Source organism: Rhincodon typus, chromosome 19 (genome assembly GCF_021869965.1).
Source record: "Rhincodon typus isolate 14 chromosome 19, sRhiTyp1.1, whole genome shotgun sequence".
Lineage (NCBI taxonomy): Eukaryota > Metazoa > Chordata > Chondrichthyes > Orectolobiformes > Rhincodontidae > Rhincodon > Rhincodon typus.
In genome coordinates, this window is record NC_063350.1 from 37,514,525 (window position 1) to 37,533,290 (window position 18,766).

General features: G+C 39.3%; 1 protein-coding gene across 1 annotated transcript in view; it reads left to right on the forward strand.

Annotated features, from left to right (window-relative positions):
- LOC109912681 (RIPOR family member 3-like) overlaps positions 1–17,406 on the forward strand; it is a 120,668-nt gene extending 103,262 nt beyond the window's left edge. The window contains exons 18-22 of the mRNA XM_048608318.1: positions 2,983–3,141; positions 7,601–7,803; positions 11,429–11,512; positions 14,410–14,500; positions 16,147–17,406. Coding sequence (XP_048464275.1) covers positions 2,983–3,141; positions 7,601–7,803; positions 11,429–11,512; positions 14,410–14,500; positions 16,147–16,241 — 632 coding nt within the window. The 3' untranslated portion in view covers positions 16,242–17,406. The remainder of the gene's footprint in view (positions 1–2,982; positions 3,142–7,600; positions 7,804–11,428; positions 11,513–14,409; positions 14,501–16,146) is intronic.
- The last annotated feature ends 1,360 nt before the right edge of the window (positions 17,407–18,766 follow it).

Below are 18,766 nucleotides of genomic sequence, written 5' to 3' on the forward strand. Positions count from 1 at the left end.
ATGTATTCTTAGAATGTTATGAAGTTCTTTTCATCAAAAGTTTATAGTGGGGGAAAGCACGGTAGTTACATATTTTAGAATGTGATGTGCCGTTATCTTTGGTTCAACAAAAACCTATGTTGAAATATGAAACAATGTGTCCTTCTGATGGCCGTGGGAGTAAACTACAAAAGTGACAACAGCCAAAAACAGCTATTATGTTACAAAGCAGAAAATATACTATTTAGTAAGACTGTGCAGTTGTTAAAGTTGATTGTTAACTTGACAGATTTATGCCAGAGTCAAATAACATTAAGTAAAATTTTGAGGCCACACGTTCTATAGAAACTAAACTTAAAAAAAAAATCAACATTATAATGTGTCATAGTGGATTGGTCTAGTGTGGATAACTAAATTGTGTCACTTGAAGAGGAAATAAATTACCAAGTTCTGTAATTACTTTAAAGCTTCTACTTGTACACAAATCATACTTGCCTGTGGTTATAAATTGTCTTCCTTCAACGTGTGGCTGAGCTCATGAACCCTGTTAAACCAGAAGCTTGTACAAATTGCCTAGTATCAAAGACCATAGGTTATAAAAAAACAGAGAGAGTCAGGCGATTGTCTTCAGACAACTCAGAACAGTATAGCACAGGAACAGGGCTTTTGGCTGTGCTGATTATGATGCCATTGTAAACTAACCCCATCTGCCTGCACATAGTCCATTTCCCTTTATTCTCGGTCTATTCACATGGCTGTCTAAATACCTCTTAAACCTAGCAGTGTGTTCCAGGCACCTACCACCCATGTAAAAAAAAAACTTTTCTCAAGCATCTCCTTTAAATTTAGACAAGACAAGACAAGACAAGAACTAGGAGCAGGAGTAGGCCGTCTGGCCCTTCGAGCCTGCTCCGCCATTCAATAAGATCATGGCTGATCCTTTCGTGGACTCAGATCCACTTACCCGCGTTCTCACCGTATCCCTTAATTCCTTTATTGTTCAAAAAAAATCTACCTTTTTTTTTAAAAAGCGTTTACTGAAGTAGCGTCAACTACTTCACTGGGCAAGGAATTCCATAGATTAACAACCCTCTGGGTGAAGAAATTCCTTCTCAGTTCAGTCCTAAATCTGCTCCCTCTAATCTTGAGGCTATGCCCTCTTGTCCTACCTTCACCTGCTGGTGGAAACATCCTCTCTACTTCTATCTTATCTATTCCCTTCATAATTTTATATGTTTCTATAAGATCCCCCCTCAATCTTCTGAATTCCAATGAATATAATCCCAATCTACTCAGTCTCTCCTCATAAGCCAACCCCCTCAACTCCGGAATCAACCTAGTGAACCCTCCTTTGCACCCCCTCCAGTGCCAGTACATCCTTTCTCAAGTAAGGAGACCAAAACTGCACACAGTACTCCAGGTGTGGCCTCACCAGCACCTTGTACAGCTGCAACATAACCTCTCTGCTTTTTATTTCAATCCCTTTAGCAATGAAGGACAAAATTCCATTTGCCTTCCTAATTACTTGTTGTCACTTTCAACCAATGTGCCCTTGTATTTGACATTTCCACCCTGGGAAAAAGACTGACTATCCATCCAATCCATGCCTCAATTTTATATACCATCAGATCACCCCTTAGCCTCCAACATGAAAACAATCTGAGTTTGTGCAACCTCACCCTACTACAGTTGGCCTAACTAGTTTTATACAGCTGCAACATGACTTTTGCCAACATTTATACACCTGACTAATGAAAACAAGCATGTAGCATGCCTTCTTTACCACCTTATCCACTTATGTTGCGACTTTCAGGGAACCATGGACTTGGATTCTAAGAACCCTTTGTATATCAATGCTCCTAAGGGTTCTGCCATTAACTGTACACTTTTCCCTTGCAGATGACCTTCCAAAGATGCTTCACGTCAATCTAGTCTAGATTAATTTCCATCTGACATTTCTTTGCCTGACTTTCCAACTGATCTATATCCTGCTGTATCCTTTGACAACCTTCCTTACTATCCACAACTCTACCAATTTTCATGCTGTCTGCAAACTTTCTAATCAGCCCACCTACATTTTCACCCAAATCATTTATATATTTATTACAAGCAACAGAGGTCTCAGCATTGATCCTTGTGGAACACTAATGGTCACAGTACTTCAGTCAGAAAAACTGTTCCACCACCACCGCCGCTACTCCCCACCCCTTAATCTCCATAATCCTACTTGCCAAGAACATATCATGGTGCCTTTAGGCTCTCCTAATTCCTGATTAAGTTCTTTCCTGCTTCCTTTACAGTCTTCAAGGGCCTTGTCTCATTTCAGTTTCCTAAACCGTGCTTCCTTTTTCATCAAACTTTCAATGTGTCTTATCATCCAAGGTTGTCAAACCTTCCCATCCTTACCTTTCATCCTCATAGGAAATGGGGTAGATATTAAATGAATATTTAGCATTAGTATTTACTCTGGAGAAATAAATGAAAGCTAGAGAACTTGGGGAAATAAATAGTGATGTTTTAAAAGGGGTTCATATTACAGAAGAGGAGGGGCTGGAGGTGTTAAAACATATTACGGCAGATAAATCCCTAAGACTTGATCAGGCATTTCCCAGAGCCTCATGACTCCGAAATGTCAGATGCAGATTTACCCTTAACTGTTGCCCTCAAACTAATTTCTCCAGTTCCTGCCTAATACTATTGTAATTATCCTTCCCCACCACAAACTTCAATCGGTGGCCAGGCTCACTCCCCAGTACAAGGTCTAGTACAGCCCGTTCCCTAGTTGGACTATCTACATATTGTTTCAGGAAGCCCTCCTAGATGTACCTAACAAATAGCACCTACAGTTGGATGCCACTCACCCAGTAAATTGCTATCAGTTGAATCCTTTTTCACAGCTGATCCTAAATACATTTTTAACTGATCTTACATGGTCAAAGAACTCATCTCAATAACAGTCTGATTAGAATCTTTAAATGTTTACAATTTTCATGTTTTTGTAAGTATTCAGAACACTTCTGTACCAGATTATCAGCTGTTGCGAATTACTGCTGTGTCCTAATGTCTCAGAGGAAATAGTGACAATCTTCCAGTTTTTCAACTATGTGAAGAAGTACAATATTACTCAGCTGGGGACACACCTGACCAGACTTGCAAAGGAAGGTATGAGTAAAAAAAGCTATTTGCTTGCATTGAAATTTGAGTATGCAGTCATTGATTTAGCAGAAAATTTATGATCTGATGTATTCATGTTTGATCTACAAGAGTTTTAGTTATGTTGTTGTGTGTCAAACAGATTTCAGTGATTGAGATTAAGTTTAAACATACCATAGCCATCACAGCTCAAAGCATTGTTGAATTGGTTCTGCATTCCTGATCTAATATTATTCAATGTTAATATTTTGATACTTTTTATACAATTCCATCCCTACACATGCTTTTATCCGTCTCTTAGATTGGTGATCCAGGTGCAAATTGTGCCAGTTTTGAGAGGTATTTCTGCTCAGTCCATTACATTTCGTCAAACTCAAAATATCCCAGAAGCCAACACATTCAGGACAGCATTTTCGAACATACTTCAACTGTTTTCTTTCAAAACTGTTCCTTTATATTTAAATGGCATAGAGTGAGGTCATTCAGACCTTCAAGTCCACACTGACTCCCCAAGGAACAATCCAATTAGTCCCTCTCTCGTTATATTCACATAGCTCTGTAACTCTAACTTTATTTACCTTGAATACCTAACCAATTTCCTTTTGAAATGATTGATCCTTTCTGCTTCTACCATCATCATTTGCATTTTTTGCCCAAAATCTTAAAGCTGTCTCTCCTGGTCCTTAAGGAGCAAAAGTTAACTGGATCAACCATGGAATGGGAACAGCTTTGTTTGTACCTTGCCTAAACCTATCATCATCTTACACGCCTCTCACAGATCTGTCTGCAATCTCCTTTATTCCAAGGAGAACAAATTCATGTTCTGTACATTAAAATAGTATCTAAAATTCCTCATTCTTGGAACCACTCTTGTAAATCTTCAATGACTCTTCATGGACCCTCACTTTCTTCCACACGTGAGGTGCCCAGAACTGGACGTAATACTGTAGTTATGCCCAAACCAGAAATTTATAAAGGCTCAACATATCCTTCCTACTTTTTGAGTCAATATCTCTATTATTCAATTTGTCCAACCTTCACACAAGGAATCAGACATTCAGCCTTTGGCTACCTATCTGAATATTTCCTTCCTTGTCTTGGCTTTTTTTTTCTAATTACACATCAGTGAGGTGTCTTGGAAAATATTTCTGTGCTAAGGTTCCATGTTATTGGAAGTTATCATTGTAAATGATATGAGAAGAGCAGAAGCAATAGGAAACAGGACTGGCATTAAAACTGCTGAGAAAGGGCAAGGAAAGGATGGTAGTGAATTGATAGAAGACAGGTTTGTTTTTCTTGATTTTTAAAATTTCTTAACAGAAGATGGAATGAATCACTTATCAAAAAGAAAGACACTACCCAATGATGAGATCAAAATGCTGACTTCAAGCTCTTCTCAGCAAAACCAGGATATAATCAATGATTAGTAAATGTCTATCCCCTTAATAGCCTTATTGTTCAATGTGAATGATTCATAGGAGTTTGAATATAATTCAAATTTCTACACATAAATAACAGTAAATATAAAAGCACAAGTCCCATAATGGCTAGAAATAAATAGTGTGGGCGATGGTCACAGGATTCACATGAAGGGAGAATTGGATAGTTAAAATGAAAGAACAAAGCAATAATTTTCTTAGAAGGTCCTGTTATGAGTAATGGAAGCCAGGGTCTTACAGGAAGGCATAAAGCATACAAGCCAAAGAATTGATCAGCAAATTAGCTTAGAGTAGGAAAAGATGGTAAAAAGGTAGATTTTGACATTCGTGCCACACAAGTGTCAGGCAATGACCATCCCCAACAAAAAAAAAGATAGAATGTAACCATCACCCTCTTGATACTGACGAGAAACTGAACTAGACTAGCCAAAAGTCCTATGACTACGTGTGCAGGTCAGAAGCCAGGAATGCTGCTGTGAGTAACACAACACCTGACTCCCTAAAGCCTGCTACCATCCAAAAGGCAAAACTTAGGAGTGTGATGGAATATTCCCCACTTTCCTGAATGAATCAGCTCCAACAATACAAGAATCTTGACATCATTCAGGACAAAGTAGCCCACTTGATTGGCACAAGATCCACATTTACCCCCTCAACCAGCAGTGGGTAGCATGTACAAGATTCACCAAGGCTCCTTAGACTTCAACATGACCACTACCATTTAAACAGAAGAAAGTGACAAATAGGAACACTGTCAGCTGCAAGTTCACCTGCAAGCTACTCACCATCCCGATTTGGAAACCTATCACTGTTCCTGCTGTGTCACGGAGTCAAAATCCTGGTTGCTCTGTTGTTAATGCAGGGGCTGAGGATTATCATCATCAACATCACCTTCAGGTGTAGTTGTGGTTGCAGGTGTAGGGTGAAAAATAGTTAATGCAGAAGTGGATGGCTGTGGTTCATTGTCTTCAGATTCTTTCAGCACTAATATTGCACATATTCAGGACAAAGCCCGCAAAACGATGATGCAATGTTGCACATACTCTTCGTGCACTGTTGGAATCATGTTATAGCCAACACAAGTTCATGTTTTAGAAATAGCATTCCCCTATTCATCAATTGTGTTATAGCCAATTCACGTTGCTGGAACACACGTTATAGCAGAACCGAATGCAGTAAGAAAAGATCTTGGTTCAGAAGATCAGGATATAGAATAAGTTTGGGTGCAGATTAAAAAAAGGACGTCACTGGTGGAAGTAGTTTACAGTCTGCCCGACAATAGCTGCAGAGTGAAAATGAGTATAAATGTGCCACAAAGATTGGTGCTGGGTCCACTGCTTTTCATCATTTATATGAATGATTTGCATGTGAACACAAGAGGTATGGTTAGTAAGTTTGCAGATGATACCAAAATTGGAGATGTAGTGGACAGCGAAGAAAGTTATCTCAGAGTATAACACAACCTTGATCGGATGGGCTGATGGACCGAGGAGTGGCAGATGGAGTTTAAATTAGATAAATGTGAGGGGCTACATTTTGGAAAGGCAAGGTCTTGGAGAGTGTTGGTGAACAAAGAGAGCTTGGAGTGCAGGTTCATAGTTCCTTGAAAGTGGAGTCGCAGGTGGACAGGATAGTGAAGAAGGCATTTGGTATGCTTGCCTTTATTGGTCAGTACATTGAGTATAAGAGTTGGGAGATCATGTTGCAGTTGTACAGGGCATTGGTAAGGCCACTTTTGGAACACTACATTCAATTCTGGTCTCCTTGCTGTAGGATGGATGTTGTGAAAGTCGAAAAGGTTCAGAAAAGATTTACAAGGAAGTTGCCAGGGTTGACGGGTTTGAGCTATAAAGGAGAGGCTGAATAGGCTGGGTCTAATTTCCCCGGCGCATTGGAGGCTGAGGGGTGACCTGATAGAAGTTTATAAAATCATGAGGGACGTGGATAGGTGAATAGCCAAGGCCTTTTCCCTGGGGTGGGGAAGTGCAAAACTAGAGGGCATAGATTTAAGGTGAGAGGGGAAAGATTTAAAAGGGACCTAATAGGCAACATTTTCCACAGAGGGTGGTGTGTGTACGGAATGAGCTGCCAGAGGAAGTGCTGGAGACTGGTACAATTACAACGTTTAAAAGGCATCTGAATGGGTATAAGAATAGGAAGGGTTTACAACAACATGGCCCAAATGCTGGCAAATGGGACTAGATTAATTTAGGATATCTGGTCGGCATGGATGAGTCAGATCGAAGAGTCTGGTTTCATGCTGAACAGCTCTCTGACTCTAAATCAATAGATAACAGGAGTTTGAAAGATAGTGCAATATTTGTATGTTTTTAATCTTCAGATAATTGGATGAAGCAAATTAACAAAGATATTCTGGAGGATGACTTTATAGAGAATATTTAGGACAGCTACTTGGAACAATGCAGTCTGGAACCAACCATGGAACATGTTATATTGGACTGATTGATGTGCAAAGAGAGAGAGTTGATTACTGACCTTGATAAATAATCCAGGCACAAGTGATCATAACATGACAAAATTTTACATTCAGTTGTACGGTGAGAAATGTGGGTCTAAAATGAGTGAATAAAAAAAAAGCTTCTCATTGACGCAGAGATAGGAGAAATCTTTTCTCTTAGAGAGTCATCAGACTTTGAAATTCTCTTTCCCAAACAACATAGAAGAAGCTGGTTATTTGGTACATTCAAAATTGATTTGGACAGATTTTTGATTTATGCAGGAATCATTGGTTATGAGAATCAAGTAAGAAAGTCGAGTTTAGGCCGCAATCAGATTTGCCATGATCTGATTAAATGATGGAGTAGACTCAAGGAGCTGAATGGCCTGTACCTGTTCCTATTTATCATTGCAGAAACCACATGGAAAATGAACATTTCTTAAAAAAAACTTTTAAAAAATAGGATACAAAAGGGCTAAGAAGAATAACCTGAATTATGCATTTTTGAACTTGTTTTTTTAACTGTTTATGTTGCCTTATTTAAATTTTTTTTTACTCTTTACATTTTTAGTATTTCTCCCTGAAGCACTACAGACTACACAGAAGATGAAGACACTGAAAAAGTTAAAAGAAAAGTTAGTTTCTGAGCTTCAACCTCTGCACCAAACCTTGCAGTCAATTTGCATTCTTCAATTAGATGAGAACCCCAAGATTGCACAAACTGTAACCTCATTCTTTCGCAGTGCTTCAGCAAATAACAATTTTAGAGCAAAGGTAAGCAATGATGGTTCTAATGGAGATTTTAAGAAGGACCAAAATATACAATTTGTTGTATTTTAGCCTGACTTGAATAATGTAAACAAGCTAACCGGTACTGAAAGTAATTAATAACCTTTAGTTTTGATAATATACAGTGACAGAATGAAAATTGTGTGAAAAAGGCACAAACAGTTTTATGTACAAAATATACCTATTTACATATTGAAAATCAGCAAGTTTAAATACAGGATAAAAGCATGAATTCCACAGATATTTATTAGAAAACTGTAATTTTCCTACATTTCAACAGCCTACATTTCAAAAAGTTAGTTAATTGGATGAAAAGCAGCTTGAGATAACTGTTGATTGTGAAATGCACAACGTAAATGTAAGTCTTTCTTTTTTAAGTAAGCCACATTGAAGGAATTTATTTACAAAATGAGATAATGAAACAGAAAAACAGGAGAAAAAAAAACAAAGCTGAAAGATAGTAAGAACTGCTGATGCTGGAGTCTGAGATAACACAGTGTGGAGCTCGAGGAATACAGCAGGCCAGACAGCATCAGAGGAGCAGAAAAGCTGATGTTTCATGTCAGGACGCTTCTTCAGAAATGGGGGAGGGGGAAAGGGGCTCTGAAATAAATAGAGAGGAGGGGTGGGGCTGGGAAAGGTAGGTGGGATGGCGATAGGTGAGTGCAGGTTGGCAGTGGTGGGGATTGATCAGTGAGGTAGGAGGAGCGGACAGGTGGGAGAGAAGATGGTCAGGTTGTGTCAGGTCAAGGAAGCGGGGATGAGAGGGAGGGTTGATCATGGGATGAGGCTGGGGGTGGGGACATTTTAAAGCTAGTTAAGTCCACATTGAAACCATTGGGTTGTAGACTCCCAAGGCAGAATATGAGGTGCTGCTGCTCCTCCAGTTTCCGGGTGGCGTCATTGTGACGCTGGAGGAGGCCCAGGATGGACATGTCGTCCAGGGACTGGGAGGGGGAGTTGAAATGGTTCGCGACTGGAAGGTGTTGTCGTTTGTCGTGGACCAAGCACAGGTGTTCTACAAAGTGGTCTCCGAGCCTCCGCTTGGTCTCACCGATGTAGAGGAAGCCACATCGGGAACAGCGGATGCAATAGACCACATTAGCGGATGTGCAGGTGAACATCTGTCAAATGTGGAAGGTTTTTTTGGGTCCTGGATGGAGGTGAAGGGGGAGATGTAGGGGTAGGTGTAGCACTTCATGCGGTTGCAGGGAAAGATGCCGGGGGTGGTGGGGCTAGTGGGGAGTGTGGAACGGACGAGGGAGTCGCGGGGAGAGCTGAAAGATGTCATTTGTGCTACATTACAAATTTTAGTGTAGTATTTAGAATATTGTGTTTAGTAATATTATCATCAGTAGTAGTAGGGAAATGGCATTAGGGACATTCATGGATAAAAGGCCTATAAAACCCCAGGGTCTGATAATCTACAAATTGAGTACATAAGGAAGTGGCCCCAGAAATAATCTATGTATTGGTCGTCAGCTTTCAAAATTTCACTCTGGAACAATTCTTATGGATTGGGTGGTTGCTAATGTACCCCAGTTTTTAAAAAAAAGAGGGACTGAGAAAGCAGTGAATTATAGACTGGTTAGCCTGGCATCAATAGTGCGGAAAATGTTAGTGTTCATTATAAAAGATTTAATATCAGCGTACTTAGAAAACAATGACAGGAACGGACAAATCAGCAACGATTTAGGGAAGGAAAATCTTGCTTGACAAAGTGACTAGAATTTTTCAAAGATGTAACTAATATTTTTGATAGGGGAGAGCCAGTGGATGTGGTTCACTTGGACTTTTGAAGGCTTTCAATAAGGTCCCAGATAAGAAATTAGCAATTAAAATTAAAGCACATGGGACTGGGTATATGTACTGACAGAGTAGGAAACAGTAGCAAAACACAAAATTCAGTCTTTTTCTGACTGGCAGGCAGTAACTAATGGGATAGTAGGGATCAGTGCTTGGACCCCAGCTATTCACAATATATATTAATGATTTAGGTTAGGAATTATATGTAAGAACTCCAAATTTGCAGGTGATACACAAAGCTGGGTGGGATGGTGAGCTTTGAGGAGGATGCGGAGATACTTCAGTCTGATTTGGACCAGTTGAATGGCAGATGAAGTATAATGTAGATAAAGGTGAGGTTATTCACTTTGGTAGTATAAATAGGAAGGCAGATTAATATCTGAATGGTGATAAATGGGGAAAAGGAGACGCAACAAAACCTGGATGACCTTGACACCAGTTGCTGAAAGCAAGCAATTAGGTGCAGCAGGCAGTGAAGGATGCAAATTGTGTGTTGGCCTTCATAATGAGAGGATTTGAGCACAGGATAAGGGATGTTTTGTTGCAACTGTACACAGCCTTAGAAAGATTACACCTGGAGTATTGTGTGCAGATTTGGTTCATCTCATCTCAGAAAGGATATTCTGGCTATGGCATGACTGCGAACGTATACCTGACTGATTCCTAGGCTGGCAGATCTGACATAGAGAGATTAGATCAGTTAAAAATGTATTCACTGAAGTTTAGCAGAATGAGGGAGAATCTCAGAAAACTACATAATTCTAACAGGATTAGACAAAGTGAATATACGAAAGATGTTCCGTTGACCAGAAAACCCAGAACTGGGGTCACAGCCTACCACTCAGGAGCGAGATATGGAGAATGTTCTTCACCTAGAGAGTGGTAAGCCTATGGAATTCTCTTCCACATAAAATACTTGGGGGCTGTTTTCAAGATGGAGTTAGACAAAGCTCTTAGTGCTAAAGGGATCAAAGGGTATGTGGAAAAAGAGGGAAAAGGATACTGAGTTGGATGGTGAGCCATGATCACATTCAATTGCAGAGCAGGGTCGAAGGGCTGAATGTTCTACTCCTGTTCCTATTTTTTAAAGAAAGTAACAAAATTATAAAATGTACTGAGTAATAATCAGCCAGTTTTTGGTGAAGTACTAATACCTGAACAATGCACATTAATAATGTGGAAATCTTCCAACATATCATGATGAGGAAAAGGAACCACAAATTACAAATCACAAGTTTCTGGCTCATTTGTATGATTCCAATTTAGTTTTGTGAAAATGGCATCTCATGTTCAAACACCCCATCATTTTCATAAAGGTGTTGTATTTGCATATTAACTTTGTGTCAGGAGTATAAAAAGACAATGAAGTCTTCTGATTAGCAACTCTACTCTTACTTTGACATTGAATGACTGTCAAACTTGCTTGCTCATATTGAACGATTGTAAGTATTGGGTCACATTCTATGAGGTAATGAATTGCTTCAGGCAATCCTAAATTTGTCCCATTTTCACTCATGTCTCCTGGTCTACTTGCCATGCTGTTAAACAGTCACACTTCCAATAACTTTGAGAAATTTTGTTTATTTTCAAAAAAAAGCCTAACTTGCACAAACAAATCTATAGAACAGAGTACATTTCACAATGATGCACTCTAACAAAATTTTCCTCCATCTATCACCGAGTTATATCAACAGTGCCGAAAATTTAATTCAATGGTATTTGAATTCTGAATTCAATTTGGTTAATCTGTTTGAATTTTAACAATTTAGAACTGGCTAACAAGTCCCAATTTCACCTTTTGCAGGCTTTGGCATATTACACGGAAGTCTTGAAAGAAAAAGATACACAACTCCAGAGAGCTGCTTGCATAGCACTTAAAGAACTGAAGGCAAGTTAGGGTCTTGTACATTTGGTGTTTCCATTGATGGGACCAAAATATATTTGAAACTGTTTCAAAGAATTTTTTAAAAAGTACCTATACCCATTAGTAATTTTGTAATTTTATACACCTATTAAGATATTTCCATTTGCAGTAGTGTTGACTAAATGAAAGGAAATACAAATCATAAGTTTTTAAAGTAGACAAGGTGGACTGATAAGCAGAAAAAAATATTTTGTTTCAAACAATAATGTTTCATTTTATCCATTTCAGTATTATGTTTCAGAAAGATCAATATTTTGTGAAAATAAAGAAACCTTTCATTAGTTGGAGTCATAAAAATAATTATATTCATCTTCATTAGAAGGAAAGACAGTGCAAAAATACTGCCAGGGACAAATATTTACTTAACTGTTAAATTGCACTGCTATTGGGTCATCTTTGAAATGTAGATCTTTAATCTGATCAATCTGGAGATAATTTGAAATACTATAGACCTAGACTTTCTAAACTTGGAGGTGGTGATGGCAATATCTGGGAGGGCAGTTCTTGCACTGATTATAACTGCTAACCTTGGTTGCATTTCCAACTGTGATGACTTGGATGAGGCAAACTGGTTCTCTTGCAATGCATACCTGATTGAGGGCAGTGACGTCCTTTAGCAAGCCATGGCCAGCCTACTGTATGGCAACAAGGAAGCAAAGGTTGAACTGCCTGAAGCTTTTTTTTTTGGTAGACTAATATTGAGAGAACTTGTGCAAGTTCCTCTTTTTTTGCCCCAACTAGCACTTCAAATTTTGCATAGTGGACTCTGAGGCTCACTGGTGAAGTCAAGTTTCCCTCACCATCATGCAATTTTGTTAGACATAAGTAGAAAGGGAACCGAGAAGGGAATGCAGCACTTTGTGCATGCCTCCATACTTCTATTAGCCTTCTCTAGTAGAAACCGATAAGATGCAGCTAGAAAGCAGAGACCATGATGCCTAAAATTTAATACCTGTGAAGTGAAAATATCTTTTCATGCCAAGAAATATTGGCATAGATTTCTGATCTGTATCTAACAAAATATTAACACTTACCTTTAGTTCAGCTCTCGCCTCAAATTTCCTATCCAGGAGCCTTCGCTTCTGAAATACTACAGAGGAATCCAGTAAATATGGTTTTCTATGATTTCAAGGTTCTGCAGCCACTTTGAACTGGAGAAGATGTGTGTGTAAGGTGGCAGTTGGGTCAGTAGGGTGGCAGGTAGTGGATAAATGCTTACGGTAGGTTCAGCGTGAGGTTGGAGCGAGTGGGGTGGGGGGTGAACAGAACAGTGCCAAGTCTGGCGAAGTCACCACTTTTAGGGGGTGGCATGGTGGGAATGTTGGTGCAGCCAGCGAGCTCTGAACAGGAGGGGGTCATCAGGACCACTGTAGTTAGTGCGAAGTCAGGGCGATTGTGGTAGGGTGGTAGTATGCGGAGGTGAGAAATCATGTTGAGTGTGGGAGAGTGGAGTTCAATAACGACCCAGGAATTAGAGCATGTTTTAAATTCTCTATGCTTTCCTGAATAACTAACTATTAAGCTCATGTCAAACTGAACCTTCCAAAATCTGACTTTTAACTCAGAGTTGGGGACATTTCTTTGTTTTTTTTTTAAAATGTTCCAGGTGCCAGGTCATTGCCTCAAAATGTCAACTCCTCAGCACTTCATTTAGGTGACAGCTGCATTGAGATTTTCCACTTTGTCTTAATGTGTAACTCTAATCTGTGCTGCTGCAATGTCTACTTCCCCATTGGAATTTTTGGGCCACTGACACTAGCCATTCCTGGTTTCGTGCTCAAGTCCATCTCTCAACTCTACTCCAAATGTTTAAATAATCTCCCCACGTTCCATATTTTCGTCAGAAGGTTACATGTCTATGTATTCTAAGCAGCTTGCTTCATCAAACAGTTTAAGCCTTGTGATATGGAGCTAAATAAGCAGTGGAACCCGAGCGTCTATATGCACCAGTTGCTGAAGGTAAGCATGTAGGTGCAGCAGGTGGTAAAGAAGGTAAATGGTATATTGGCCTTCCTTGTGAGAGGTTTCGAGTACAGGTGCGGGGATGTGTTGTTGCAGTTGTACAGGGCCTTGGTGAGACCACATCTGGAATATTGTGCACAGTTTTGGTCTCCTTTTCTGCGGATGGAGTGACTGACGTATGAGGAGAGATTGACTAGGTTAGGATTGTTTTCATTGGAGTTCAGACAAATGAGGAGGGAATGTCATAGACACTTATAAAATTCTAATAGGACTAGACAGGGTAGATGTAGGGAGGATGTTCCCAATGGTGGGTGTGTCCAGAACCAGGGATCACAGTATGAGGATTCGGGGTAGACTATTTAGGACAGAGATGAGGAGACATTTCTTCACCCAAAGAGTGGTGAGCCTGTGGAATTCATTACCACAGGAAGTAGTTGATGCCAAAACATTGAATGTATTTGAGAGGCGGCTAGATATAGCATTTGGGACGAACGGGATCAAAGGTTATGGGGAGAAAGCAGGATTAGGCTATTGAGTTGAATGATCAACTACGATCATGACGAATGGTGGTGCAGGCTCAGAGGGCCAAACAGCCTCCTCCTGCTCCTAACTTCTATGTTTCTAAATCAATACACTAGAACTTTCAATCTCTTTGTGTATTTGTATCTCTAGTGTTGCGTGACTTTATTGACCATCTGTTAATAAACCTGGTAAATAGTTTCAGCCTGGGCAATACAGTGTACAAATGAGCATGGTGGGCAGCTCATGAAAGTCACTGCATTATTGCAAATGCAAAAAAGGAGTTGGGAGATGCTCAGGTTGCAACAGAACCATATAAATGTTTTAAAGCAAATTTAAAGATTGTATCTAATGGGATCTCAATTTGTTCTTCCTTCAAGGCTGTGGAAAGCACTGAACAGATTGCCAGCTTGTGCCACTCTCAAATAGTGAATGTGCGCGAAACAGCAAAAGAAACCCTCCAGTCTTTTGGTAATGATTATGTTGAAAAAAAAATCACCTTTCTTCTCACCAATTTGTTATCCCCCTTATGGAGTATGTTTCAAAAAGTACAGTTACACACGTTACCTCCTCTAAGTGGTTACTATTCCACAAGTTAATCCTGACACCAAATCTTAGTGGTCTATTCTATTTAGGACGTATCACCAATGAGCCTAACCGCTTTACACACAAAATCTGCACAAACCAGGACAGCTGGCTAGATGAGGATTTGGAGCAAGAAACAAGGCCAGTTTTTTTTTTTCTTGTTTAACTCAGGACCACAGAAATTATACACTGCTGCCCTAGTCAATAACTTTACATACCTGGGGATCAAACCTACCACTCTGGATGACTAAACTACTCTTGAGATTTACAGTGTTGATGAAGCCACAAATTTATTTTTTCTCAATATTTCTGAATGGCATAGTTTGTACTCTTAAATCAGTCCAGCAGTAAAGTGACTAGTTAAAATGTTCACGAGAGAAATCTCCCGCGAATATTGTCATTCCCACTGAGCTTTTGTTGTAATGTTTAAAAGTACATAATGGTACAAGATTTGCAAATGGAGACTCAACATCCTCTGGAACAGTCTGTCACATGTAAGCCATTTTGTGTGTAAATCCAATAAGATAACCAAAATGAAAAACTAGTATAATTTATATAAATGCAATTCTTGTGTTGTACATCTTTTTCCATATTTCACAAATATAACTACTTTGAAATGTCGCACTGCTTGGTTTTGGAGGAGGTGCAATTTCCTCCAGCCAAACATTGGGAACATAATACAGTATTCATTGGAGACAAGAAAAATGAGAAGGGGTCTCATTTAAACAAAATTCGGTCAGGGCTGGGCAGACTGGATACAAGGTTGATGTTTCCCCTGTGAGAGATCTAGATCAAGGGGTCACAGTCTCAGGATACAGGTAAACAATTTAGGACAGAGGAGGAGAAATTTCTTCACTACGAGGGTTATGTACTGTATGGAATTCTCTACCACAAGTCTGTGGAGGTCAAATCACTAAACATGTTTACAAAGAAAGATATAGATTTCTTGTTACTAAAGGCATTAAGGGGTATTGTGAGAAAGCAGGAGCCTGGTATTGAGACAGATGATCAGCTATGATCAGACAGAATAGTGGAGAAGGCTGGCCAACCCTATCCAAATTTTACATGATGGACTGAAAGGTCGACTTCTGCTCTTGTTTTCTGTGCTGCCAATTGTTTAAAAACCATCACCTTTGACTCCTCATTCCCAGCCACTGCCTCAGGCTAAACTAGATTGCTCTTAACCAGTGACTAATGAACTCCAAACTTAATTGCAAATACCCATCTAAAAAGCTTCCTATTTCCATCTTAATATCATTTACCATTGATACCTTACCCATGCTTATCACACACAAATTGAACAATTACTCTAAAGTACCTACTAACTATACTTAATAGCACTAAAGTATTACTCTATTGCTAACTATTTACAATGGAGAAAATCAGCAACATTCTCTTGAACTGACAGATGTTAATCAATGAAATGAATTAGTAAGACTAATGAAATATCTACCAAAAACTACATCTTATTGTTCAACTTGTGGAGCTTTGTTACACTTTAGATTTAGATTACCATTCATTTCATTGTGCAGGTGAGAAAGGTCGTTTGGCTTTTGAGAAGGTGGATATGCTATGGTATGAAGAAGGCATGAACCAAAATTCAACTACTGAAATTACTATTCTCTGAATGTTTTACTGTTCTTTTTCGAAACTAATAACAACAGATGTCTGTAGATAATGTGCTTGTGTTCAGTAATTTTACTTACATCATGTTCATATTGTATAAAGATTTTCAAAGTGCAACTTTTTTTTCCTGACTTATACAAGTGGTTATTCGATATTAGTGTGCAATAAAGTGGTAAGATTTCGGTCACTGATTTGTACCAAGTAGCTGCACTGTACTTTTTAAAATTGTTAAACTTGCAAATATTATTTAGACATGTAAAATACATTTGTTTCTTCATAAATTCCATTATTAAACTGGGTAATCCCAAATCTTAACATACTGAAGTTCAGAATGCGTCAGTTGAGTAGAAAATACAAAAGGAAAAGGAAACACATACACATTACCTAAATGTATCATTTGTTCAATTGTAAATTTTTGGAATTCACAATAAAACTGACAAACAAAATCTTCAATTTGAAAAAGGAGAAAATTCAGACTTCCAAAACCAGTCCTTTGTTACTTTAAAGTTGGAACTCAAAACAAAATATTTAGTTGGAGCATTGACAGTGTTAAAATACGGGGTTGTCACTTAAACAATCATCCTTCTTCGAGGTTTCAGTAGAGCACAAAGATGTCACTTTTGTGTTGAGGGGACTGTGCAAGAAATGTCTGATGCACAGATGTTGGAATGAACTCAGAGGCTCTACTTTCATGAGTAAAACTGTCACTCGACGTTTTCTCCTGCATTAGGTGGATGACCCTGCAAGTCAAAGCTCCAACATTAGCTGAGCAAGGGCAACATTGTTTTGTGGTGCTTTGACGGGGTAAATTGCACGATATGAACAAGTTAGAGTCCACCAGTATATTTGCAGAGGCTTGAACAGAGATCTCCTAAAGCTCAACACTTACCAAACTGAACCCAAGCTCTTAGAGTTTACTGGGCAAGACCCACAACTCTACAGCAGCCGAGAGTTTGGTTTGGAGATTCCCACGTGGTGATGGATGTTGACATCTAACCGTTTGAAATCTCAATGATGGATTATTTTGTAATAGGATGCAATGAGGGGAAACATACAAATAAATTGCCATAGGCATTTATTGTTTATTTAGAACAAATGAAAAATAGGATAAGCCACCATGCTATGGTGATCCAATACATTACAATAAAGTTATTTATCACTCAGAATCAATATCACACGTGGTGTTCTTCATTCCTGTACTGCTTAAAAATGTTATTTCAGAATTTTCCTTAGTCGTTTGCCACAAACAGTATCAAAGTACAGAAATATAGTAGGCAGCCAGGCCCAGACACCACCCATCACATTCCTGGCAGTGGGGAGATTTACCAGCAATGGGCAAGGTGATGGATTGACTACTCATGAAATGGAAACAAACAGCCAACTGACATATTTAAGGCTCCTATTAATGAGGATGCAATAGGGGCTGCTAACATTTTGTCATCTGCACATGGAAAATACCTGCTCTATGGAACTGACAGTCCAAGGGACTACAGGAAGCCATCATGGGGGTTTCCATTGGATCAGTGGGGTCTGCTACTTGGTTTCTCTGATTTTCATTTTAAGTTTACCTCTCCCAAGATGTCTTCATGTTGAGACTTTTAAAAATTTATTCATTTGTGTGTTGTGGGCATCGCTAGCTGGACCAGTATTTATTGTCCATTCCCAGGTGCCCAGAGGGCAGTTAAGAGTCAACCACATTGCTGTGGGTCTGGAGTCACGTGTAGGCCAGACCAGGTAAGGATAGCAGATTTCCATCCCTAAAGGACATTAGTGAACCAGATGAGTTTTTTCCTGACAATCCGTAATGGTTTCATGGTCATCGTTTGACCCTTAATTCCAGATAATTATTGAATTCAAATTCCACCATCTGCTATGGCGGGATTCAAATCCAGGTCCTCAGAACATTACCTGGGTCTCTGGATTAATAATCTAGTGCTAATGCCATTAGGCCATTGCTTTCCTATTTGTCTCAAACCTGCCTGCCCCAGCAGCAACAACTTCCCAGTAAGACTGTCAAGGTTTGGAGATGGCTAATTTGCCACCCTTTTGGAATATCCTGGTGCTGGTCACCAATTGTGGAATTGGGATACCTATTTAGTACCGACTGCAGAGCTCCAAAGTCCACAGGAAATTCAGCTCAAATAAGGGCAAACGGACACATCCCTGAAAGGAGAACTCTGGGCAATCCAAGTCAGAGAGAAAGAGAACTTTGTGAAATATATATCCATTAACAAAATAGACCACATCATTGGTGGGCCATATTGCATTTATTCTCATTAATTAATCTTCCAAACTCAATATGGTTGTATAAAATTGGGTAGATGGAAAGTTTAGTAGCAAAACACCAAATATCATGCAGCTTCCTAGGCTAATTTTGCAGCAGAAGTTAGGACAATGGCTAAAGACAACTGTTCTGATGTTTGAGATAACAAGGTGTAGAGCTGGATGAACACAGCAGACCAAGCAGCATCAGAGGAGCAGGAAGGCTGACGTTTCGGGCCTAGACCCTTCTTCAGAAATTCTGAA